The sequence below is a fragment of the Oryctolagus cuniculus genome, chromosome 1, assembly GCF_964237555.1.
Source record: "Oryctolagus cuniculus chromosome 1, mOryCun1.1, whole genome shotgun sequence".
NCBI classification, from domain to species: Eukaryota; Metazoa; Chordata; class Mammalia; order Lagomorpha; family Leporidae; genus Oryctolagus; species Oryctolagus cuniculus.
This window is the reverse complement of record NC_091432.1, coordinates 233,841,313-233,865,443: the sequence shown is the minus strand read 5'-3', so window position 1 is coordinate 233,865,443 and position 24,131 is coordinate 233,841,313. Positions and strand designations below refer to the sequence as shown.

The 24,131-nt window shown below is 54.8% G+C and overlaps 1 protein-coding gene and 1 long non-coding RNA gene across 2 annotated transcripts in view; one reads left to right on the top strand and one right to left on the bottom strand.

Moving 5' to 3' along the window:
• The first annotated feature begins 10,502 nt into the window (after window positions 1-10,502).
• On the top strand, window positions 10,503-13,549 carry LOC138845430 (uncharacterized). The gene is made up of 3 exons (XR_011382664.1): window positions 10,503-10,748; window positions 11,176-11,420; window positions 13,284-13,549. It is a non-coding gene; the product is annotated as an uncharacterized lncRNA (long non-coding RNA).
• Window positions 13,550-19,925: 6,376 nt separating this feature from the next.
• PLPP7 (phospholipid phosphatase 7 (inactive)) overlaps window positions 19,926-24,131 on the bottom strand; it is a 32,980-nt gene continuing 28,774 nt past the window's right edge. Inside the window, exon 2 of the mRNA XM_051835355.2 lies at window positions 19,926-20,161. Within this exon, the coding sequence (XP_051691315.1) occupies window positions 20,133-20,161 (29 nt within the window). The 3' untranslated portion in view covers window positions 19,926-20,132. The remainder of the gene's footprint in view (window positions 20,162-24,131) is intronic.

Genomic DNA, 24,131 nt, shown 5'->3' with positions numbered 1-24,131 from the left:
CTGACCACTGCATCCAACTGGGGAGTGAACCATCGGATGAAAGACCTCTCTCTCTCTCTCTCTGCCTCTTCTTTTCTTTCTAATGGTTGTGACTGGGCTAGGTGTCACCAAAGAGCACGCTTCAGATTGGTCAAATGGAACATTTTATGCTAGATTTTACCACACACAATTAAAAATAACCCTGTTAGAAACAGCACTTCTGCCATGTCTTGGTCAGCTACGTCATCACCAATGTTTATCCCTGCGTGTGTGTGTGACTGAGACCTCCAGGTGACTTTTTTTTTTTAAGATTTATTTATTTATTTATTTGAAAGTCAGAGTGAGAGAGAGAGAAGGAGAGGCAGAGAGAGACAGAGACAGAGACAGGTCTTCCATCCGCTGGTTCACTCCCCAATTGGCCGCAACAGCCAGAGCTGCGCCGATCTGAAGTCAGGAGCCAGGAGCCAGGAGCCAGGAGCTTCCTCCGGATCTCCCACACAGGTGCAGGGGCCCAAAGGCTTGGGCCATCTTCTACTGCTTTCCCAGGCCATAGCAGAGAGCTGGATCGGAAGAGGAGCAGCCGGGACTAGAACCGGCGGCCATATGGGATGCCCGCATGGTAGGCGGCGGCTTTCCCCACTCTACCACAGTGTCAGCTCATCCAGGTGGCACTTTAAGGAAGACACACGCTGTGTTCATTTCCAACAGACTCACTGGCCGGAGTCTAAGGGGAGCTGGGCTGCGTCAGGTCCCGGGGCAGCGCCTGAGGGGCCTCCTGGGAAAAGAGCCCCCAATGCTGTCAGGGTTGGGATTTCTGCTGAGTGGCGGGTGCCAGGCAGCCCTGAGAACTCACCTGAAGAAAGGACGAGACCACTTCGATAAACCAGAGCTCCGGGTCTGACGGGAGGTGGCTTTGGACGTGTGTGGGGAGCAACTCGGACTAGACTAAGTTACTAGAATTAAGACTTATTCTATGCATCTGCTCTCCCACAATATGGCGCTGAGAAGGGAGTAAACAGCTTCTACGCAGCTGCCTCTCGCCAACTTGAGTGATAACCTGCAGGAGCTGATCCTGCTCCTGATTGGAGGAGAGCAGCGTACTCAGCGTGTGGGTAGCAGAGTTGGGACTGGTGGAAGAGGACTATAAAGGAGGAGAGAGACAACATGCACCAGGAACATCTAAGAGGAACATCCGAGCAGCTCGAGAGAGCCGGCCGGTGGTGTGCCACTCCCCCGCGGAAGTGGGGAAAGTGGCAGGGGGCACCGCCCTTCCACGGAGGTGGGAGGGACGGCAGCCAACCCGGGAAGGACCAGCAGCAAACCCGGGAAGGGCCGAGCAGACAAAAGAACAGCGCAGGGTCCTGTGTCGTTCCTCCGCGAAGAGGGGGAGCGACAGACGTGGACTGGCAGCTCCCACACGTTCCCGTGTGGGCCTGACATGGGCACGGATGACATTATCACTCATGGGACTCCCATGCGGTGCAAGGGCCCAAACACTTGGGCCATCTTCCACTGCTTTCCCAGGCCATGGCAGAGAGCTGGACCGGAAGTGGAGCAGCCAGGAATCCAACCGGCGCCCATATGGGATGCTGGCAGTACAGCACTAGCCACTAAGTCAACAGTTCCAACTCTTGCTGGGGGCCCGGCGTTGTGGTATGGAGGGTTAAGCTGCAGCTTATGACACCAGTACCCCACAGGAGCGCCAGTTCAAGTCCCAGCTGCTCCACTTCCGATCCAGCCCCCCGCTACTGCACCTGGGAAAGCAGCAGAAGATGGCCCAAGCACTCCCATGTGGAATTCCTGGATGGAGCTCCTGGCTTCTGGTTTTGCCCTGACCCAGCCCTGGTTGTTGTAGCCACTTGGGGAGTGAACCAGCAGATAGAAGATTTCTGTCTCTCTCTTTCTGTAACTCTGCGTTTCAAATAAATAAATAAATCTTAAAAAAAAAAAAAAAAAAACTTTTGTTATTAGAACTGCTTCCCGCCGGCGCCGCGGCTCACTTGGCTAATCCTCCACCTGCGGCGCTGGTACCCTGGGTTCTAGTCCCGGCTGTGGTGCCAGATTCTGTCCCGGTTGCTCCCCTTCCAGTCCAGCTCTCTGCTGTGGCCCGGGAGTGCAGTGGAGGATGGCCCAAGTGCTTGGGCCCTGCACCCCATGGGAGACCAGGAGAAGCACCTGGCTCCTGGCTTCGGATTGGTGAAGCGCACCGGCTGTAGCAGCCATTTAGGGGTGAACCAATGGAAGGAAGACCTTTCTCTCTGTCTCTCTCTCTCACTGTCTAACTCTGCCTGTCAAAAAAAAAAAAAAAAACAAAAACAAAACTAAAAAAAAAAAGAACTGCTTCCCACTCTCAAGAGAACCCAGAGAGATGACTTTGGTTCTCTTTTTACATTTTCCAAACTAGAAATTAAAGCCGAGAACAAATTTAAATATTTATTATTTATTTTAATTCAAAATATCAATGATCTTATTACACAGGAACATAAATATCATGGTTTGTAAAAAATGTTCCAAAACATCTTTTGTTAATTGAGAAAATTGTCATTGTTTAAATTGTTGTAAATCTGTTTAATGTCCAGCCTAATAGAAAACAGCTGGGTTCTCACAGCTACTTTTGAATGCAATCTATTGTGCTCTGTTGCCTCAGTTGGAGTCTATGAAGGAGATGCAACCTCACTTGAATAGGCTGTGGGAAACAGGAGGGGAGTCTCATAGCCTGTCCAGATAACCATGAATATCACCATCACACATTTTTTAAGAATTATTTTATTCATTTGAAAGTCAGAGTTACACACAGAGAGAAGGAGAGGCAGAGAGAGAGAAAGAGAGAGAAAGGTCTTCCATTTGCTGGTTCACTCCCCAAATGACTGTAGTGGCCAGAGCTGAGCTGATCCGAAGCCAGGAGCCAGGAGCTTCTTCCAGGTCTCCCACGTGGGTGCAGGGGCCCAAGGACTTGGGCCATCTTCTACTGCTTTCCCAGGCCATAGCAGAGAGCTGGATCGGAAGAGGAGCAGCCGGGACTCGAACCAGCACCCATATGGGATGCTGGCGCGTCAGGCCAGGGCATTAACCTGCTATGCCACAGTGCCAGCCCCCAGCCACCATCACATTTTAAAATGCTTATTTATTTTCATCTACTTGAAAGGCAGAGTGAGAATGAGAGAGGGAGAGAGAAAGATCTTCCACTACATGCTGGTTTACTCCCCAAATGCCTACAACATTCAAGCCGAAGTCAGAAGCCAAGAACTCCAACTGGGTCTCACATGTGTGGCAGGGACCCAAGTACTTGGGCCGTCACCTGCTGTCTCCAGGGTGAGTTACAGGAAGCTGAACTCAAGTGGAGTAGCAGGGACTTGAACTGGCGCTCTGGTGTGGGGTGCAAGCATCAGAAGCAGCTACTTAACCCACTGTGCGACCACCCTCTGAGTATAATTTTCTGAATTGGTGGGAAATGACACATCATTTCTTAGTAGCAATGTTGAATCTGAATCCATAACAGTGAACTTTTCTTACTCTGTTATGTTAAATTCATTTTTTAAACATTTTTTGCCAGGCAGAGTTAGATAGTGAGAGAGAGAGACAGAGACAGTTATAGACAGTGAGAGAGAGACAGAGAGAAAGGTCCTCCCTCCGTTGGTTCACTCCCCTAATGGCCGCCATGGCTGGCGCTGTGCCGATCCGAAGCCAGGAGGCGGGTGCTTCCTCCTGGTCTCCCATGCAGGTGCAGGGACCCAAGCACTTGAGCCATGGTGCAGCCCAATTCTTTTTTTTTTTTTTTAAGATTTTATTTATTTTAGAGGCAGAGTTACAGACCGAGAGAGGGAGACAGAGAGAGAAAGGACTTCCATCCCTCGGTTCACTCCCCATATGGTCACAAGAGCAAGAGCTGGGCCCATCTGAAGCCAGGAGCCAGGAGCTTATTCCAGGTTTCCCACGTGGGTGCAGGGCCCAAGCATTTGGGCCATCTTTCTCTGCTTTCCCAGGCCACAGCAGAGAGCTGGATTGAAACTGGAGCAGCTGGGACATGAACTGGGACCCATATGGGTTGTGGGTGCCGCAGGAGAGGATTAGCCTACCATACCACAGCACTGGGCCTTAAATTCATTTTTCTTTTACTTCCAATGTATCTTTTACTCACACATGATTTTTATAACATATGATTTGGTGGCCGGCGCCGTGGCTCACTAGGCTAATCCTCCGCCTTGCGGCGCCGGCACACCAGGTTCTAGTCCCGGTCGGGGCGCCGGATTCTGTCCCAGTTGCCCCTCTTCCAGGCCAGCTCTCTGCTGTGGACCGGGAGGGCAGTGGAGGATGGCCCAAGTGCTTGGGCCCTGCACCCCATGGGAGACCAGGAGAAGCACCTGGCTCCCAGCTTCGGATCAGCGCTGTGTGCCGGCCGCAGCAGCCATTGGAGGGTGAACCAACGGCAAAGGAAGACCTTTCTCTCTGTCTCTCTCTCTCACTGTCCACTCTGCCTGTCACACACACACACACAAAATATCACATGATTTGGAAACTATTGATTCATTGAGCCAAGCAGATCTTCCAGATGTTGAAACATTTAACGTACTAATACTTAAATGTCGTACTTGTTGATACCACCACCACTCTCAGAAAAGTCTTTAATTACTGGGGAAATGGTCAAGTTCACAGTGGCTGACACGAGTTTTCCAAAATTCTAACTTTTACATAGAAATTTCTAACTTCAATCCTGGCAACAAACACTGACTGCTGCTTTCCTCGATACTTTCCTCTACTCACGTTTGAAAGAAATTTCTCCTTTAGGGCCCTCTCTGGATAACGCAGTTGACTCTTGGCAATAATGCAGTTTACTGTTGGCCAAAATGGTGGTCTAGGGGCTGGCCTTATGGCACAGTAGGTGCTGCTTGTGGCACCAACGTCCCACATTAGAAGCCCAGGTCAAGTCCCAGCTGCTCTGCTGCTAATCCAGCTCCCTCTTAATGCACCTGCGAAAGCAGCAGATGATGGCCCACGTGCTTCAGCCTCTGTCACCCACACGGGAGGCCCAGATGGAGTTCCTGGGTCCTGGCTTCAGCCTGGGCCAGCTCCAGCTATGTGACTATTCGGGGAGTGGACCAGTGACCAGTGGATGGATGATGTGTGTATGTGTGTGTGCCCTCACTCTGTGTCACTCTATCAAATGAATAATAAATAAGTGAATCTTTAAAATAGTGGCCTATGAACAAAACACTAGTTCCATCACACAAGTGCTTTTCTTGGGTACAACCATTGTCCAGCAGTCCCTCAGTATCACAGGTGAGTGGCAAGACCCCTGCCCCCCCATACACCAGATTCCAAATTCTAAGGGTGCTCAGGTGCCTGATAGAAAATGGCCTAGTGTTTGCAGAGTCTGTTCACAGCCTCCCGATACTTCCAATCGTTTCCAGGTTACATACATTACAGAACACAGCACAAATGCTAAAGAGCTGTGACACTGCATTATTTAGGGAACAATGACAAGGAAAAAGATGCAATATTTTTTCCGAGTTTTGATCCGCAGTTGATTGAATCCATTGTCATGGGACCCGAAGACTTAGAGGCCAGAGCGCACGTCCCCACGGACCACAGTGCACAAGGTACGCAAAGTCTGTGTCCCCAAGGGTGCAGATTCAGCAGTTATTTTTCCTGCCTCACCAGTGACATGCCTGTGTAACACTGACTTCTCTTTGTTCTGCAATGAAGAACACAACGATGACCAGCACGGTTTGGTGAGCCAGCCTCGGCTCAAGCAAACGAACTCGCTATTTTTTTTTTAATTTATTATTTTATTTATTTGAAGGATAGAATTACAGAGAGGAGAGGGAGAGACAGAGACAAAGAGGTCTTCCACTCGCTGGTTCACTCCCCACATGGCCACAAGCCTGGGCCAGGCCCCAGACAGGAGCTAGAAACTCATTCGGGTCTCTCCTATGCGTGGCAGATGCCCCAGTAATTGAACCAAATTCTGCTGCTTTCCGAGGCGCATCATCGGGGAGCTGGATGGGAAGTGGAGCAGCCAGGACTGGAGCTGGCACTCCAGGACAGGATGTCTTTTTTTTTTATATATAGATTTATTTATTTATCAAAAGGCAGAGTTACACAGAGAGAGGAGAGGCAGAGAGAGAGAAAGAGGGGTCTTCCATCCGATGGTTCACTCCCCAGGTGGCTGCAACAGCCAGAGCTGGGCCGATCCGAAGCCAGGAGCCAGGAGCTTCTTCCGGGTCTCCCACGTGGGAGCAGGAGCCCAAGCACTTGAGCCATCTTCCACTGCTTTCCCAGGCCACAGCAGAGAGCTGTATCGGAAAAGGAGCAGCTGGGACTAGAACCGGCGCCCATATGGCATGCTGGCACTGCAGGCCAGGGCTTTAACCCACTGCACCACAGCACCGGCCCCCAAAGGATAGGATGTATGTGTTGCAAGTGGCAGTGCATCACTACACCAGCCCCTAAATATTGTTTCTGCACTTTTGAATAATGACTTTCACTTTCCATGCTTACTGCACACCAGGTATGGTGCTAATGACTTCATAGACTTTCAAATAAATAGATAAATCTTAAAAAAAAAGTGTATCCAATGGTAAAATTTTTAGTCTAGGCTCAGATGCAGACAAAAAGAAAATGACAATTAAAAGGAAATTTTGCCAAGTGCTGACGACTAAGCTGTGCACGTGAAGCCTTCATTGACTTCTCCATCACCAGTGCAGGTTCCTCTGGCCACTCTCCTGGGCCTGTAGGTTCACAGCCAATGGCAAGGCTGGTCTGAGGCAGGCTTGTTTTTTTAATAATAATAAAAAAAAAGTTACGTGAGAGGCAGAGAGGGAGAAGGAGAGCTCCCACTCACTGTCTTACTCCCCAAACGGCCACATGACAGCTGGGTTGGGCCATGCCAAAGGCAGGAGCCCAAAACTCCACCCAGGTCCCCCACGTTGGTGGCAGGCCCCCAATTCCTTGAGCTGTCACCTGTGCAGTAGCAGGAAGCGGGAGTCGGGAGACAGAGCTGGGACTAGGATGTCAGTATTCCACCACGGAATGCTGGTGCCTCAGCTGGCACCGTCTCCCTGTAGGCGAACCGCCCAGGCCTCAGCTCAGGTGCAAGTGTTACGGAGCCCGAGACGAGGGCCAGGTTCTGCTGTGACACAGCTCGGCATCCCAGAGGGGGAATGACAGGCCAGCAGGGCTCAGGTGTGCAACCTGAATGCAGCAGAGTAATGAGACAAGTGGGCTTCCCAGGGCTGCATTCCCACAGGTCAAAGGCCACAGCTGCAAACGTTCTCCCAGCGCTGCAGGCGGCTGTGCCGGGAGCTCAGGCCTCCCCAGCCCTGAGAAGATGCTCCTGAGGTTGCTGTCCTTTGTCTTTGTCTTTGAGATTTTTTTTTTTTTTTTATTTGAAAGGCACAGAAAGAGAAAGAGACAGAGATCTTCCATCCACAGCTTCACTCCTGAAATGGCCACAAACGCTAGGGCTGGCCAGGCCTAGCCAGGAGCCAGGAGCTTCTTCTGGGTCTCCCACGCGGGTGCAGGGGCCCAAGGACTTGGGCCATCTTCTGCTGCTTTCCCGGGTGCATTAGCAGAGAGCTGGATTGGAAGTGGAGCAGCCGGGACATGACCCAGTGCCCATGTGGGATGCCGGCATTGCAGGTGGCGGCTTTACCTGCTACGCTACAACACCGATCTCTCATTTTTCTTGGAGGAGGCATTAACCAGTGAAACACCAGCTGTCCGTCTTGCCCGGTCTTCACGACGCCTCAGGCAGATCTCCTCGGGATGCGATCTGGCCCCCACTTGCCTCTGCAGCCTCACCTCTCACCGCCTCCCTGTCCACACTCACAGCTTTCTCTCGCCTCCCAGACGTGGTACCTGCTGTTCCCTCTGCATGGAACAAACTCTTGCCATTCCCACACAGCCTCCTCTGCATGGGTGAGCCCTTCTCAACCCTCAGGACCTAGCTTGGATATCCTCTTTCGAGAGCCTGTCCTGGGATGCCCATTCCACCTTGCAGTTGGGCACCTGCATCGCAGATTGGAAGGGCTGAGTTTGCCTTCCTGCTCTGCTTCCGATTCCAGCTTCCTGAGAGGCAGCCGTGATGACTAAAGTAGCTGGGCCCCGTCACTCATGGGGGAGCCATGAGCTGAGTTCCAGGCTTCCGGCTTTGGCCTGGTCCAGGCATAGGTCTTGAGAGCATTTGGAGAGTGAGCCAGCAGGGGGAAGACAGCTCTCTGACTTTTTTTAAAAAATATTTTATTTATTTATTTATTTGAGAGGTAGAGTTATAGACAGTGAGAGGGAGAGACAGAGAGAAAGGTCTTCCTTCCATTGGTTCACTCCCTAGATGGCCGCTACGGCCGGAGCTGCGCCGATCCAAAGCCAGGAGCCAGGAGCTTCTTCCAGGTCTCCCACCCAGGTGCAGGGGCCCAAGCACCTGGGCCATCCTCCACTGCTTTCCCGGGCCACAGCAGAGAGCTGGCCTGGAAGAGGGGTAACCAGGACAGAATCCGGCGCCCTGACCAGGACTAGAACCCAGTGTGCTGGCGCCGCTAGGCGGAGGATTAGCCTAGTGAGCCGCGGCGCCGGCCAACCCCACTAACTTTCAATAAACACATAACACAGGTTAAAAAAGTACAGTTGTGGAGGGATTAAAAAAAAAAACACAGTAATAACAGAAATGGGGGTGTATTAGTCAGGTTGGCTAATGGATGTGACAAACCACCTCAGCATTTCAGTGGTGACTCAATAAAAGTGAATTTTTCCCGTCTCTCCCACACAGCACTCCCAAGTGGGTTTTCCTGGTTGAGTTCCAAGTGGGGCTGCAGGGATTCTAGAACCTTCGTCCCCCGGTTCTCCTATCATGTGCAGCCATGCAGACGAGGAATCAGGGAGGGAGGCAGACAGGAGGTGTGCCGGTCACTTCCGCCTGTGTCCCGTGGGCCGGAACAGCCTTGTTGCTCCAGCTCACAGCCTGGAGGCTTGGCATCGGGAAGAGAAGGGACCGCGGAGCCAGCGTCCGTCCCCGACACAGCTCTTGTTACTGAGAACCTGCCCTGTGTCGGTGCCACACCTGCTGTCATTTTGTCCTACACCAGCTCCCGTTTACAGGGCGGGAAGAAAGCTGAAGTCAACCGTATGAGGCGAGAGGACGCCCGGGAGCCAGATCCTTCCTGCTTCAAAGTCTGGGGGCTCCCGCCTGCTCTGAGACCGTGGCTGCCCCCTCCCCCAGTGCACAAGTGCCCATTCGGGTTAGGCATTGATCTGAGAACCCTCGGACCAATTCATCCAGTACTCACAAAAGCCCAACGAGACAGCTGCTGTTAAACCCTTGACGATGAGTATCTTGGGACTGGCGTTGTGGCACAGCGGGTTAAGCTGTCACTCGCGGTGCCGGCATCCCATAACCCAGTGCCAATTTGTTTTTTTATTTTTTTTATTTTATTTTATTTTTATTTTTTTTGACAGGCAGAGTGGACAGTGAGAGAGAGAGACAGAGAGAAAGGTCTTCCTTTGCCGTTGGTTCACCCTCCAATGGCCGCCGCGGCCGGCGCGCTGCGGCCAGCGCACCGCGCTGATCCGATGGCAGGAGCCAGGAGCCAGGTGCTTTTCCTGGTCTCCCATGGGGTGCAGGGCCCAAGCACCTGGGCCATCCTCCACTGCACTCCCTGGCCACAGCAGAGGGCTGGCCTGGAAGAGGGGCAACCGGGACAGAATCCGGCGCCCCAACCGGGACTAGAACCTGGTGTGCCGGCGCCGCAAGGCGGAGGATTAGCCTAGTGAGCCGCGGCGCCGGCCAACCCAGTGCCAATTTGAGTCCCTGCTGCTCTGCTTCCAATCCGGCCCTCTGCTCAGATGTCTGGGGAGGAAGGTGGCCCCTGCCTCTTACACGTGAGACCAGGGTGGAGCTCCTGGCTCCTGGCCTACCCTGGCTGGTTTGGCCATTTGGGGAGTGAACCAGTGTTAGAACTCTCTCTCTCTCTCTCCCTCTCTCCCTTTCTCTGGGTCGTTTTGCCTTTCGAATAAATAAATAAATCTTAAAAAAATAAAGATGAGCGTTTTGTCCGTATTCTTAAGCAAAATCAGAGACGAAACTTTATTAATCCATGTTGCAAAGTTTGGCCCTGGGACCCTTGCTTATCTGAGGTCACTCTAGTACACTGGTAAAATGAAATATTGCCTTTTTTTTAGAATACAAATATAAATCAAAGGTGTCACTTCCAGCGCTTGGATAGATCAGTGCAGAATGTTTAGTTTTAATTCAACCAAATCTCACAGCGTGGAAGAACGGTTTGCAACAATTCCTTCAATTCGACAAAACATAGATGCCGCCTCTTTCACGCATGCCCAGAACCGCCAAGACCAGGCGTGGAAGACAGGGCACGTGGCCACACCCCTTCACTTTTCCCCGCCTTCCCTGATTTGTCCGCGGTTTGACGGTATCGCCTCACGATTGGGCGAGGCGCGAGTAGTCGGCGGGACGCGATTGGGCAACGTCGCCGCCTCCCGCCCACGGCCAGCTCCGATTGGTCGAGGTGCTGAGGGGGTTCGACCAGACGTTACGTCAGCGGGATGCGGCGGAGTCGCGGGGCCCTGGGCCTGGCCCCGGAGCCTGGGGTCCGGGTCCCAGGCAGCGCGGGGCGGGGCGCGCGGCGGTTGGGCAGGAACTAGGGCCGAGGAAGGGAAATTCAGCCGGACGCCCCCTTTGGATCCGGACTGGGCTGTCCGCGAGGTCCCTGAGGCGCAGGGGAGACCCGATTCACTCTCTGAGAGAACGTGTTTGGCAGGTGCACCTGCGGTCCTGAGGGAGCCCCCGGGGACGCGCCCGAATGTCCGCAGTGGCCGTCCTGCTGGCGATGCTACGTGACGACCAAGCCCGCTGTGTCGCCTCGTGCAGAGCCTTGCCTTCAACGAGGGTGACGTCACCCCAGGGCCACGTCATAATGACCCCGGAAAATGAAGCCCCCGAGCCCCTCGCCCTCGTGATCGGGGCTCCGAGGGCCCACGCGGAGGGGCTCATGCATCCGGAGGGGCGCCCAGTGAGAGAGAAACGAGACCTCAACGCCGTGCTAGTGGGGGGCTGTCTTGAGAACACCCCAGATGAGGCCATAGGGCCATTCCAGACCAGTTCCCTTATCCAAGGCGATCAAAACGGGTCGCTCGTCGGGCTAGGACTACCCACGAATGACCCCGGGTTTGTTTCGCTTGTGTCAGGTAACCGGAGTGCACAGTGCCCCTCGGAACCAGCGAGAAGCATGCATGGGGACACGTGAATGATATTAAGGATTACCACGGAACTGGCGCCCGCGGCGGAGGTTAGCCCGCCGTGCCCCAGCGCCAGCCCCGCTACTGATGGGTACGGAACAGTACTCCAACGCACGGCTGCTGATCGAGTCAGGCAGTTACGTTTGCACCTCATCTTTTCTTCGTGTTTGGAGCCCACCACGTCCTCTCTTCCGGTAATTTATGCAGAGTAATCAATGGTTGTGAACTATAATTCCTCCCCTCCCCCATGGAACACTAGAACTTACTCTGGCCAGCTGTGAAAGCAAACCCTTTGTGTTCTAAAGGTTTTGTCTAAAATAGCCATCTTAGTAAAATAAATAAAATCTTGGGGCCAGTGCTGTGGTTTAACGGGTAAAGCTGCTGCCAGCATCTCATATGGACGCCGGTTCGAGTCCTAGTTGCTCCACTTCCGATCCCTCTCTCTGCTATTGTCTGGGAAAGCAGTGGAGGATGGCCCAAGTCCTTGGATCCCTGCACCCACGTGGGAGGCTGGGAAGAAGCTCCTGGCTCCTGGTTTCAGATCGGCGCAGCTCTGGCTGTTGGGAAATGAACCAGTGGACAGAAGACCTCTCTCTCTCTCTCTCTCTGTCTCTCTGCCTCTGCTTCTCCTTCTCTCTCTGTGTAACTCTGACTTTCAAATAAATAAATTAATTAAAAAATGAATTTCATAATTTACAGCAACATGGGTGAGACAGGGGCATATTAAGCAGACTAAGCCAGGCACAGAGAGCTACTGCATGTTCTCCCGTGTGAGGCCGTGTGTGGCGCGTGCATTTGGTGACAGGTAAGTGCCCCACATGGAGTCCCAGCTCTGCCCCCGACCCGGCTTCCTGCTCATGCGCACCCCAGGGCAGCAGTGCTGGCTCAGAGCTGGCGTTCCTGCGCCCACACGGGGCCCCATGAGCTGTGGTCCCACAGCTGGCCCAGCTGGGAAGTCTCTCAGTGGATGCGAGATCGCCGTGTCTCTGCCTTTCAAATACATGAAAATAAACTTCAAAATATTTTTTAAAGTAGTCTCAAGGACGTGGAGAACAGGATAGAAGCTGTGGTTACCAAGCCTAGGAAGTGGGGGGTAGGGGTGGGGAGTGGGGAGAGGATGGTTAACGGTGCAGGGGTGCAGTCAGCAGGAATAATTTCCAGTGTTCTATAGCACAGTAGGTAACTGGTTGACAAAAACTATTTCAAAATAGGAGTAGGAAGGATTTTTTTTAAAGATCTGCTTTTTATTTGAAAGGTAGAGAGACAGAGAGAGAGGAGAGAGATCTTTCATCCCTGGTTCACTCCCCAGATGGCCACAACAGCTGCGGCTGTGTCAAGCTGAAGTCAGGCACCTGCACTATCTGGGCCTCCCACAGGGGCAGCAAGGGCCGGAGTACTTGGGCCGTCTTCTGCTGTCTCCCCAGGCACGTTAGCAGGGCGCTGGGTCCGAGGTGGGGCAGCCAGAGCTGGGACAGGCACTCCAGGATGGGATGCAGGCATCGCCAGAGCCGGCTGAACCTGGTGCCCCACCCACCCCTAGAGAGGGCTTCGAATGTTCCCATCACAAAGAAGCGATAAAAGTCTGAGATGGCATGTGCCGATCACCCTGACCTGCTCACTACACATGGCACACGTGTGTGAAGATGTCACACTGCACTTCACAAATACGTATAATTAGTATGTGTCAATTAAAAAAATACATGTTAGACAATTGTGTCTTATTCTTTAGATTACTATCACCTTAATGGCATGCTGCCAGTGAGAAAGTCTTTTGCGGCCATGATGTACCTCTAACAAAATCTTTCTCAAATCTACTCTTCTCTGGCTCCCCACCACCACATGAGGGTGGTGTAGGTATTTGGGGAGTGAATCAGTGGTTACAAGATGTCTGTCTCAGCCTTTCAAATAAAATGAAAAATAGAAATTTAAAAAAGAAAGTTTCAAATAACAAAACAGAGGTTGGCTCTGTGGCATAACGGGGTTAAAGCCCCAGCCTGAAGAGCCGGCATCCCATATGGGCGCCAGTTTGAGTCCTGGCTCTTCCACTTCCCTTCCAGCTCTCTGCTGTGGCCTGGGAAAGCAGTGGAGGATGGCACAAGTGATTGGGCCGCTGCACCCACGTGGGAGACCTAGAAGAAGCTCCTGGCTCCTGGCTCCTGGCTCCAGGCTTCGGATCAGCTCAGCACTGGCCGCTGTGGTCATCTGGGGAGAGAACCCAGATGGAAGACCTCTCACTCTCCCTCTGGCTCTACCTCTCTCTGTAACTCTGTCTTTCAAATAAATAAAATAAATCTTTAAAAAAAAAACAAAACAAATAACAAAACACTCAGAGTGAGTTTATGCCTCACACCACCAAACTTAAACCCTGACTGCTGCGCCCAGAACTCACATACGGTGCTGGCGGCCAGGAGCGCAGCCGCTCTGCACATCCGTCTGGCAGTTTCTTAAAATGCTAAACGCACACTCCCCATAGTGGAGCAGCCATCCCACTCCGGAGAAACGGAAGCTCACGTCCACGCTCAGCTTGTGCACAGATAATTACTGCAGCCGTGACCGTGTTACTGGAGAAATCGCAGGGTCCTTGTCTTCGCGCAAGAAAGAATTCAGGCGTGAGACAGAGAGTAGTGGGAGGCAAAATAGCAAGGTTTATTAGGGCAGGGACATCCGTAAGGATGGATGGGCACTTCTCCAGACGGATCCTGAGAGACTAGGTGGGGGGGTGGGGTGGAGGTGACATGGTTGAGTGGAGAGATGACACCTGGCCAGACCAGGTGGGCGGCTCAGCAGAGAGGCAGAGGGCTGATCGTGCAGTCCGGTTGAGGCCGGGGGTTTTAAGGAGATGGGTCTCTGTGTTCACTCATCTCCTCCCGAAACAAAGGATTTTATGGCTGTAAATATTAAGAAGCTCCTGTCGCTCCCCCTCTTCGTGGAGGAACGACACTAAACCCTGCCTAGGCTTCATATCCGAGTCACGGCACCATTATGTCGCTCCCCGTCTTCGTGGAGGAACGACACAGGACCCTGCGCTGTTCTTTTGTCTGCTCGGCCCTCCCCGGGTTTGCTGCTGGTTCTTCCCGGGTTGGCTACCGACCCTTCCACCTCCGTGGAGGGGCGGTTCCCCCTGCCACTTTTCCCCACTTCCGTGGGGGAGCGGCACACCGCCGACTGGCTCTCTCGGGGGCTGCACAGGTGTTCCTCTTAGATGTTCCCCTTAGATGTTCCTGGTGCATGTTGTCTCTCTCCTCCTTTATAGTCCTCTTCCACCAATCCCAACTCTGCTACCCACACGCCGAGTATGCTGCTCTCCTCCAATCAGGAGCAGGTCCTGCTGTTGGTTGTACTGGAGGCAGCTGTGTAGAAGCTGTTTCCTCCTCTCCCAGCGCCATATTGTGGGAGAGCAGATGCATAGAATAAGTCTTAATTCCAGTAACTTAGTCTAGTCCGAGTTGCTCCCAGTTGCTCCCCACAGCTCCTATCTGAGTTTTCCCTTGAAGGTATCAGACAGGAGGAAGCCTAGCTGGGCCATCCTGGGTTCAGAGGAAGGGTGAGCAGGACCCCCTAGAGAATGGGGATCCGGAGCAGGGTGTTTGACATGCAGATACTGGGCTGCATCTGGGAGATTGTGGGAGACTGTCAGGCAGAAGGGGCGGGGACCCCACCTGGCAGGTTATCGGGTAGGAGGGGGCAGGGCAGGATGTGAACACTGGGCTGTCCCTGAAACATTATCAGGATGACTTTGAGATGCAGCTGCAGATGCTGGACATAGACATCTTCTCTTTAGGCCTTTATGTCACACACACATAAGCTCATATCTGACTTCCTACCTAACAAGGTGACCCCAGGTCGCCTGATGGAGTCACTGGGCCGGGAGGGAGGGAGGCAGGGGCCAGCCAGTGCTACTCTGAGGACAGAGGAACAGAGGAGGGGCTGGGCTGAGGAGCCCTTGATGCACGCCACAGCACGTCTGCATCTCAGATAAGTGGGCTGCAGAGCAGAAGCCAGACCAAGAGTCCCTACTGCATAATTCAATTTGTAGAAAATTCTAGAAAGTGGAAACTAGACTCTCGCAACAGAAGAGTGGGCCGGCGCCACGGCTCACTAGGCTAATCCTCCGCCTAGCGGCGCCGGCACACCAGGTTCTAGTCCCGGTCGGGGTGCCGGGTTCTGTCCCGGTTGCCCCTCTTCCAGGCCAGCTCTCTGCTGTGGCCCGGGAGTGCAGTGGAGGATGGCCCAGGTGCTTGGGCTCTGCACCCCATGGGAGACCAGGAGAAGTACCTGGCTCCTGGCTCCTGCCATCGGATCAGCGCGGTGCGCCGGCCGCAGCGCGCCGGCCGCGGCGGCCATTGGAGGGTGAACCAACGGCAAAGGAAGACCTTTCTCTCTGTCTCTCTCTCTCACTGTCCACTCTGCCTGTCAAAAAATAAAAATAAATAAATAAATAAATAAATAAAAATAAAAAAATAAAAAATAAAAACAGAAGAGTGGTTGCCTGCCGTGGGGAGTGAGAGGTGGGAAAGACGGACTGGGAGGGGGCACCAGGAAACCTGTGAGGCTGAGGGAGATGTGTTGTCTATGGCGATGGCTCCAGGTTGTACGTGTCAAATCTGTGTAGTTTGTTGGACGTCAGTTGTTGAGATGTGGATTTGTGCCTACACATTTCAAATGAAGAGCCTGGCCTTGAGCTAGACTGGCCTTGAGCTATTAGCTTACATAATACAAAGCCATCCCAAGTAGCACAACACGTAAACAACAAATGTCCACACAGACCGCTGCGGTTTTTCCAACGCTGTTGAATTTAAAGTTGTATCATGCTCAAACCAGTATTTTTCAAAATTTCTTGAAACTTGAAGATAAATGTTTTTAAGCTGTTTTTTTTTTTTTCTTAATAGCAAAGGAGAAACAGTACCACTGAGAACCATTTGTTCTTGTGTGTGTGTGTGTTTTAAAGAGGCTAGGTAAAAACTGTAATAAGTAAAAACCAAACTGATCGGGAACTAAAATGCATTTCTTCAACAGCAAATATTGGAAGGTCAGGAGGAGGCGGGGCTGAAGGAACAGGTGTTTGGACAAAGTGCACAGTCACATGGATGACACAAGGTATTTTTAGCAGGTCTCCGCTTACAGCAGAAAGAGCAAAGCACTATTTATTTGAAAGGCAGAGAGAGAGAGAGAGAGAGAGATTCCTACCCACTGGTTCACTTCCCAAATGTCTGCAACAGCCAGGGCTGAGCCTGGCAGAGCCAGGAGCTGGGCACTCCATCCGCGTGAGCTGGGCACTCCATCTGTGTTTCCGCGTGGGTGGCGGGCACTGACCCGCTGAGCCATCGTCGCACCTCCCGAGGTCTGCATTAGCAGGAAGGTGGAGTTAGGCGCTGGAGCCTGAGTTCGAATCCAGGCACCGTGACACGGGACACGGGCATCTGGGCTGGCGTCTTAACTGCTAGGCTGGACTCGCGCCCCTTTGATATTTTGACTTTCCTGTTTGTTTACTGGGTATGACTGTCACAACTTTGTGTCAGCAGGAACAGTGGAGGGAGAGACCTGAGCCTTCTCCGAGCTGTGCAGCGAGAATCGCCGATCCATCCGCTTCAGCACACCGGAGCTCGCCACCCTCAGAGCAGGGCTCTTGCAGCTGGCAGCCCACGCGTTTCCTTGTGCCGGTGGACTGGTTTGGTGATTCCCGGGATGTGAGGCTTTCTCTGGTAGCCTGATGGGAGGGTCGGTGAGAATAACCTCTAAGAGTCTGTCCGTGGGAGAGACTGGTGTTGTGGCAGAGCAGGCTAAGCCACCACTTGTGGCACCGGCACCCCATATCGGAACGCTGGTCTGAGTCCCAGCTGCTCCGCTTCTGATCCAGCTCCCCGCTAATGTGCCGGGGGAGGCAGGGAAAGGTGGCCCGAGTACTTGGGTCCCTGCCACCCTCGTGGGAGACCTGCAGGAGCTCCTGGCTCCTGGCTTCGGCCTGGACCAGCCCTGGCTGTTTCAGCCATCTGGGAGTAAACAAGCAGATAGAGGATCTCTCTCTCTCTCTCTCTCTCTCTCTCTCTCTCTCTGCCTGTCAAGTAAATAAGCAAATAAATAAATCTCTTTTTTAAAGGAACAAAGGATTGTATCTGCAAACTTCAATAACTTGTCTACCCTGTTTAAGAATATTCCAAAGAATTTAAGTAGATTTTTGAAGCATTTGTTAATAACATAACACTTTGATGCCTTTTTAGTAAGAACTGTTAGTTGACGGCATGGAAGATAAAACCATTGTTCATTAAAATGAGGCACAAAATATCAATATCTGCTAACCCTACAGAGAGAAAGAGAGAGAGAGAGAGAGAGAGAGAGCGCTGGATGTCATAGACTGAAGGATGGATCAACACGACACGTCCTAACAAATAGCCTGACATCACACACACACACAGCGGGTCCTAACAGTTACCTGACATCACACACACACAGCGGGTCCTGAGGAACAGCATGACATCACACACAGCCGGGTCCGATCCCTCCAAGGCAGCAAGGTGCAACTCCCAGTGGCTGTGAAGACTGAGGACAAGGGCACACGTTCAGTCACGTCAGCCCAGGCTAGCACCCGGGCTCCACTGCACACTCGATGTAGCGCTCCAGGCCTCAGTGCGTACTAGGTACAGTGATAATCCAGCCGGGGAGTCGTCCTGGGACGCACAGCCATTCTCCCTGACCAGTTCAAAGGGGGAGAAGGAGAGAGACAGACATACAGAGGGGGAGCCTACAGGTTAAGACACCAGCAACCGCAGCAGTCCTTGTCCAGTGGTTTCCCACAGTCGAAACAGTAAACCCCGAACCCGACCTGCGGGCTCCCAAGGCACCACGCTGCTCGGAGGGCTGCCGCACTCAGTCTCACCTGCCTCCTCGGGGAGCCGAGCTCGGGGCCCTGACTCGTCGCCAAGCCCCTGGCCCCAAGGCTGTCTCTAAGCAGCGGACTGCCGCTCCTAGATCTGGAACACTGGCCAGCTCCCACTCCTGTGTCCAAACACAGACGCAGCTCCTACTGGTTTACCAGGTGCAAATCCAATAGGCCCCAAGAGCCCTCGGGCGTGCCCAAGCCCCGCTGGCCTCATCCTAGGAAGGACCCCCAGGTACCAGGAGGGTGGGTGTCTCCTGGACGTCCTTTCTTTGCCTTCTCTCTGCCCGCTGCTAAGCTCCGCCATGCCCGGGCTTTGCACCTAACGCCAGGACCTGGACTGGTGTGTAGGTTGGCGCTGGTGGCTGGGAGAGGTGGACGCATGCACAGAGGCCCCTCTTCTCCAAAATACAAGACTGGTTTCTCCCGTCCTGCGAACGCCAGCCATGACATGCTGGTGTTTGTAACTTTTCCCTTCCCCTGTCTCCCCTTAAAACAGCTTAAAGGGAACTCAGGGGAGACCAGAGGGGCAGGTGCCCAGGAGCGGGGAGAGCCTGGGCTGGGGAGGAAGGACATGGGCGGGAAGGGGGGGCCTCCCGCCACCTTCAGTAAGCCCCAGCAAGCAGCTGTGGGATGCTACACCTAGGCTGGTCAGAGGGGAGGCCCCAGGCTCTGGAGCCAGTCACGCACACCACCAGAGTGGCTGTCCCAGGGAAGGGACGTCCCCACTGGGGCCTGGAGGGGCATTGGGCCAGCCGGGCTTCAGGGAGCCTCATCTTGAAGCCAGGGCACTGCTAGGAGCCTCAGGTTTCCTGGAAAGCCAGAGGCAAGCACTAGCTTTGGCTCCCCACACCGGCATCAGCGCACCAAATCGGCCTGCGTATCTCGAAGGGAGGGCATCATGTCTAAGGGGACACAGTGGCCAGGGGACCTGCAGGTTGTGGTCTCAGTGTGCTGTAGGGGTAGTCGTCCATGTCTGTTTCTGTCTGTAGCACATGTCCTGTAGCATGTGAGGTGGCACAGAAATAAGGCTGCCACACGTGTGAGCTCAGCCCACTGGAGACAACTAGCAAAACACTGCATGCATCCACTATGCATGGGTCCACCTCCCTCCCTCCCATCCACCCACCCACCCACCCACCCATCCACCCACCCACTCACACACCCATCCATCCACCCACCCACCCACTCACACACCCATCCACCCACCCACACACTCACACACCCATCCACCCACCCACCCACTCACACACCCATCCATCCACCCACCCACTCACACACCCACCCACCCACCCACCCATCCACCCACTCACACACCCATCCATCCACCCACCCTCCCATCATCCACACACACACACACCCTCCCATCATCCATCCATCCATCCATCCATCCACCTACCCTTCCTTCCACCATCTATTCTATAAATATTTACTGAACGCCAGCTATGTTCCAGGCACGGGGGCTCCAGCAGAGAACAAAACAGACAGAAATCCTCGCCCACACAGTTCTGACTCCCAGAAGGAGAGACTGGCAGGGAACAAAGGACAACTCAGTGCCCAGTGCTGGGCACGGTGGTGGAGGGGGGGTCAGGGACAGTGACCGGTGCTCAGGCCTCCCTCAGGCCTCTTGGAGTGACCCACATTTGAGCTGAGGCCTGCGGGAGGCCTGGGCTCAAACATGAAACACTGCGGGAGGAACAAGTAGAAAAGCTGCTAGGTTGGGGTTTTGAATTTTCAAAATTGAAGCTATTTTTTAATATATGGCAGAGGAAAGGAAATAAATATGTAAGAGAAAAAGGATATAAATAGAAAAGACAAAACTCTGCAGCATTTAAAAAAATTTATTTATTTATTTGAAATGCAGAGTTATAGAGCGGCAGAGGGAGGGAGAGAGAGAAGGGGAGAGAGAGAGAGAGAGAGAGGTCTTTCATCCACTGGTTCTCTCCTTAAATGGCTGCAACGGCCAGTGCTGGGCTGATCTGAATCCAGGAGCCAGGAACAGGTGCAGGGGCCAAAGCACTTGGGCCATCTTCTACTGCCTTCCCAGGCCACAGCAGAGAGCTGGATCAGAAGTGAAGGAGCCGGGACTTGAATTGGTACCCATGTGGGATGCCGGTGGCTTTACCTGCTACATCACAGTGTTGGCCCCGGCTCTGCAGCTTCGAACTTGGGTGATACGCCTCGGTACTGACTCCTGATTTGGGGTGCACTTCCTGGCTTCAGTGCACTGGCAGGGCCATGCACTGGGATTTGTATTGTACATGGCAGCCAGGGCTGCTGGGACACATACGACAAGCGGGGTGCCTTAGGGCCACAGGGACATCTGAAGCTCCAAGGTCCAGAGTCAAGGCCGTGCGCCTCCACCCCCTGTGTCTGAGAGGCACTGCGGATGGCTCGTTCCGGACAGTCCTCCTGCTCCCGGCAGCTTCTGGATACTCGCGGATGCACCCCAGCCCCCTCCCCAACTTCTGCCTTTCACAGCCGTCTCTCCCTGTGTGCATCCCACCCCTGCCCTCTGCACACATCTGTGTCTCCCCTCTTTATAAGGGCACCAGTCCTGCTGGATTAGGGCCCACTACGATGACCTCATTTCATTTCTTTATTTACACTTGTTGGTTTGAAAGGCAGAGAGTCACACGCACACAGACATAGACGTATCCCATCCACTGGCTCACTCCCCCAAAGACCCGTAACAACCGGGGCTGAGCCAGGCTGAAGCCAGGAGCCTGGAACTCCATCCAGGTCTCCCGTGTGGGTCCTTGAGCCATCGCCTGCCGTCTGCCAGGGTGCACAGTAATGTACACTGGAATCACAAGTGGAACTGGGACTCCCGAGCCGTAGCTTCATCGCCCCCCCGTCTCCCCATCTCATTTCAACTCAGTTACCCCAGTAAAGCCCAAATGAGACAGCTTTGTGAAGTCCTGGGGGCTAGGACCCCAGTGTGTCTCTTTGGGAGCCAGGGTTCAGCTCAGGAGAGAAGACAGGGGCGATGACCACACCAAACACCCAGGTCCTGGCTCTGCTCAGAGCTGCCACCCCCACCCACACAGATACCACGCGGAGGCCGAGGTGGGTGCCGGGGGCCAGGCTGGAGGCGGAGAGGGGGGCGGCGTCCCTGCACCTCACCCAACCCTGGGTGTCAGCTAGGCCACCTTCACAGGCAGCAGGTGGGGAAACCGAGGCCCAGGGGACGTGGCTGGCCTCGGGCCGCAGAGGACACGAGGCTCAGGGCTGGTCCAGGATCAGGCTTCCTGACATCCGAGCCTCAACTCGGATGCCCCTTGCCCAGAGGCCTCCCTGACCCCTCAGCTCCCTGCTGCACACAGCAAGCTGCCTGCCCCTCCCCAAGTCCCCTGATGCCCGCCTCTCGTCATGCCGGGGCCTCTGCCTTCTTGCTCTCCCTGGAAGCATACAGGCCTTTGCTTGCCTCCTGCAGGACTTGGTCAACTCAGGCCTCCCTGGCCACTGAATCTGAAAGCATAAACTGGGGCCAGCGCCTGTGGTGCCAGCATCCCATAAGGGTGCTGGTTCGAGTCCTGGCTGCTCCACTTCCCATCCAGGTCTCTGCTATGGTCTGGGAAGGCAGTAGAAGATGGCCCAAGTCCTTGGGCCCCTGCACCCACGTGGGAGACGCAGAAGAAGCTCCTGGCTTCGGATTGGCGCAGCTCCAGCCATTGTGGCCATTTGGGAGTGACCCAGCGGATGGAAGACCTCTCTTTCTCTCGGCTTCTGCCTCTCTATAAATCCGCCTTTCAAATAAATAAATACATATTTAAAAAATAAAAATAAAAGCATAAACCCTCTCCTCTGCACAGCCCGTGCCCCCGGGAGCCGTTAAGGTCCCGCTTACAGACAAGTGCAGGTGGTTGAGGCTTGTCCAGGCGGGAGGGGGCAGGACTCAGGGCTGGGACGTGACGTGTGTCATTGGCACCAAAGGGAAGGAAGTGGCTCTTTCTCCCCGGTCCTACCAGGCTGCCAGGGCCGTGGAGCGCCTGCAATGACTACCTATGACCACCAGAGAGCGCTCTGGGACAGAACCGCAGGCGAGCAAGGACCAGGTCACCGGGTGAGACAGGCCCTGTCCTGTGACAGCCGCCTCTCTGGGTCCTCACAGCAACACAAGGGGGCAGAGACTTCTAGGACCCCACCCCCGGCCACTTCACAGATCAAGAAACTAGGACTGCCTTGGGGAGCGATCTTCAGAGTGACCAAGTCAGACAGCGGAGCCCGAGCTGTGGCCACCTGAGCGCCCCTCCCCTGCTTCGGGCCGGGCCCTTCCTCCTGGGTCCCTTGCAGCTCAGTGAGGCTTGCCCGGGCCTGTGCAGCGGTGGGGAGGGCTCGCCCCTGCGGGAATTGTCTGTGCTGGGGGCCGGGGCGGGGGGAGGAAGGCCCCAGGACCTGGCAGAGCCGGCTCTGGGCGCCGCCAGCGTTATTAATACCACGCTTGCATCACAAGACCTGCAGGCTGTGGGCAGATCCTGGCTCCCCGTGGCCCTGCTTCTGGCGGGCGCCCGGGGTCTGCTTGCCGTGTGGCTGCAGCAGACGGAAGAGGGGGACCAGCACCCCATTCCAGGCTGCACGGACCCCCTGCGCCTACCTGTTCTGATGCGTGGGAGGGGCTGAGGAGCAAGGGCTGTTTTTCCGGAAGATGCTTTATCACGGCGCCTGCTCCGGGCCCTGGCTGCAGCCGCCACTGAGTGGGCTCCCCTGGGGGCAGGGCCTCTGGTCCCTGGCTGATGGGAAGGGTCCCTGGCGGGGGGCTGAGGGGTCTGAGTGAGGTGCCCATGACTGTGGGGGAGTCCACAAGGAAGGAACTCAGGGGGACTCCTCAAAGGACCAGGCTCCCCAGCCCCCGGGCCTTTGCACGCCCTCCCAGCCCCGGCTGCCCCATGTGCTCCTTCAACAGCGGCAAGACCACCCCTCGACCGCTGACCCTCGGTGCCGGGGGTGGGTGTCCGGTGTCCCCATTTCACAGAGGAGGACACTGAGGCCCACCAGGGAAAGGCCCCCACTGCTAACGGATAGAACCAGGCCTTGAACCCAGGACTGTCTGGTGCCTGAGACCTTCCTGAATTCAGGGTGTGCGGAAGGAGCTGGAGCGCCCCGGGAGCCCCTGGGGGTGTGGCTGCGTCTCCCTCCCTCCTCCCCACGCCCTCAGCCACCGGCCCTGCCTGAGCCCTGATGGGTGCTGGGGGCCCTTTCCCGGTCAGTCCTGCCCTCCCAGTGTCCTTATCAGCCGGTCACAGGTGTCCCTGAGGCCTGTGACAGGCGCCTGCCCTGTCCCCAGCCCCCTTATCAGGGGACACATTCCAGCCGGCCTCCTCACCAGGAAGGGGATAAAGCCACTTCCCGCCCGGGGGGGGGGGGTGGGGGGGGCAGGGGCTGGCCTCAGCAGCAGGCGTGGGGCGCTGGCTGGCTGCACTGGGTGGGGGTAGGGCTGACTCTCTGCTATGGGTCGAGGGAGAGACACATCTGCTTCTTTGGAATCCAACGTTTGTCCCCAGGAGCCAGGCAGTAGCCAGAGGCTGTGGGAGTCCCCCCCAGCATGGTCTCAGAGCGCCCTCCGGGCCCCGCCCGGGGTGCCTTGTGGCACATGTGTGTCCACGGCCGGCCCAGGCCCAGCCAGCACCTGGCACGTGGGACGGCTGGTGAGGGAGAGAATGACCCGAAACGCTCCAGGGGACGCCGAGTGCTTAGATTTTCTGATTCCATAGAAATCCCGTGGCTCCCATGCGTTTGGGCGGGGACCTGAGGGGCTGGGACCAGACTGACGGAGCTCAGGGCAGCCAGTCAGCCTGGCTAAGCCTCAGTGACATTGTCCTTGATGTACAGACGCGGTCCACCCGTCAGCTCCCGAGGAGCGGGTGCCCTTGTTGACCCATTGTGGAGATAGACAAACTGAGGCTTAGTGGGGTGAGAGTCCCTCAGGGAAGAGCCCGTGACCCCAGGACGTGAGCTCCTTTGAAGGGGTTCAAACACTTCACCCCATTCATGAACAAGGAAGAACACCCCCAAAGGGCGGGGCACGTGC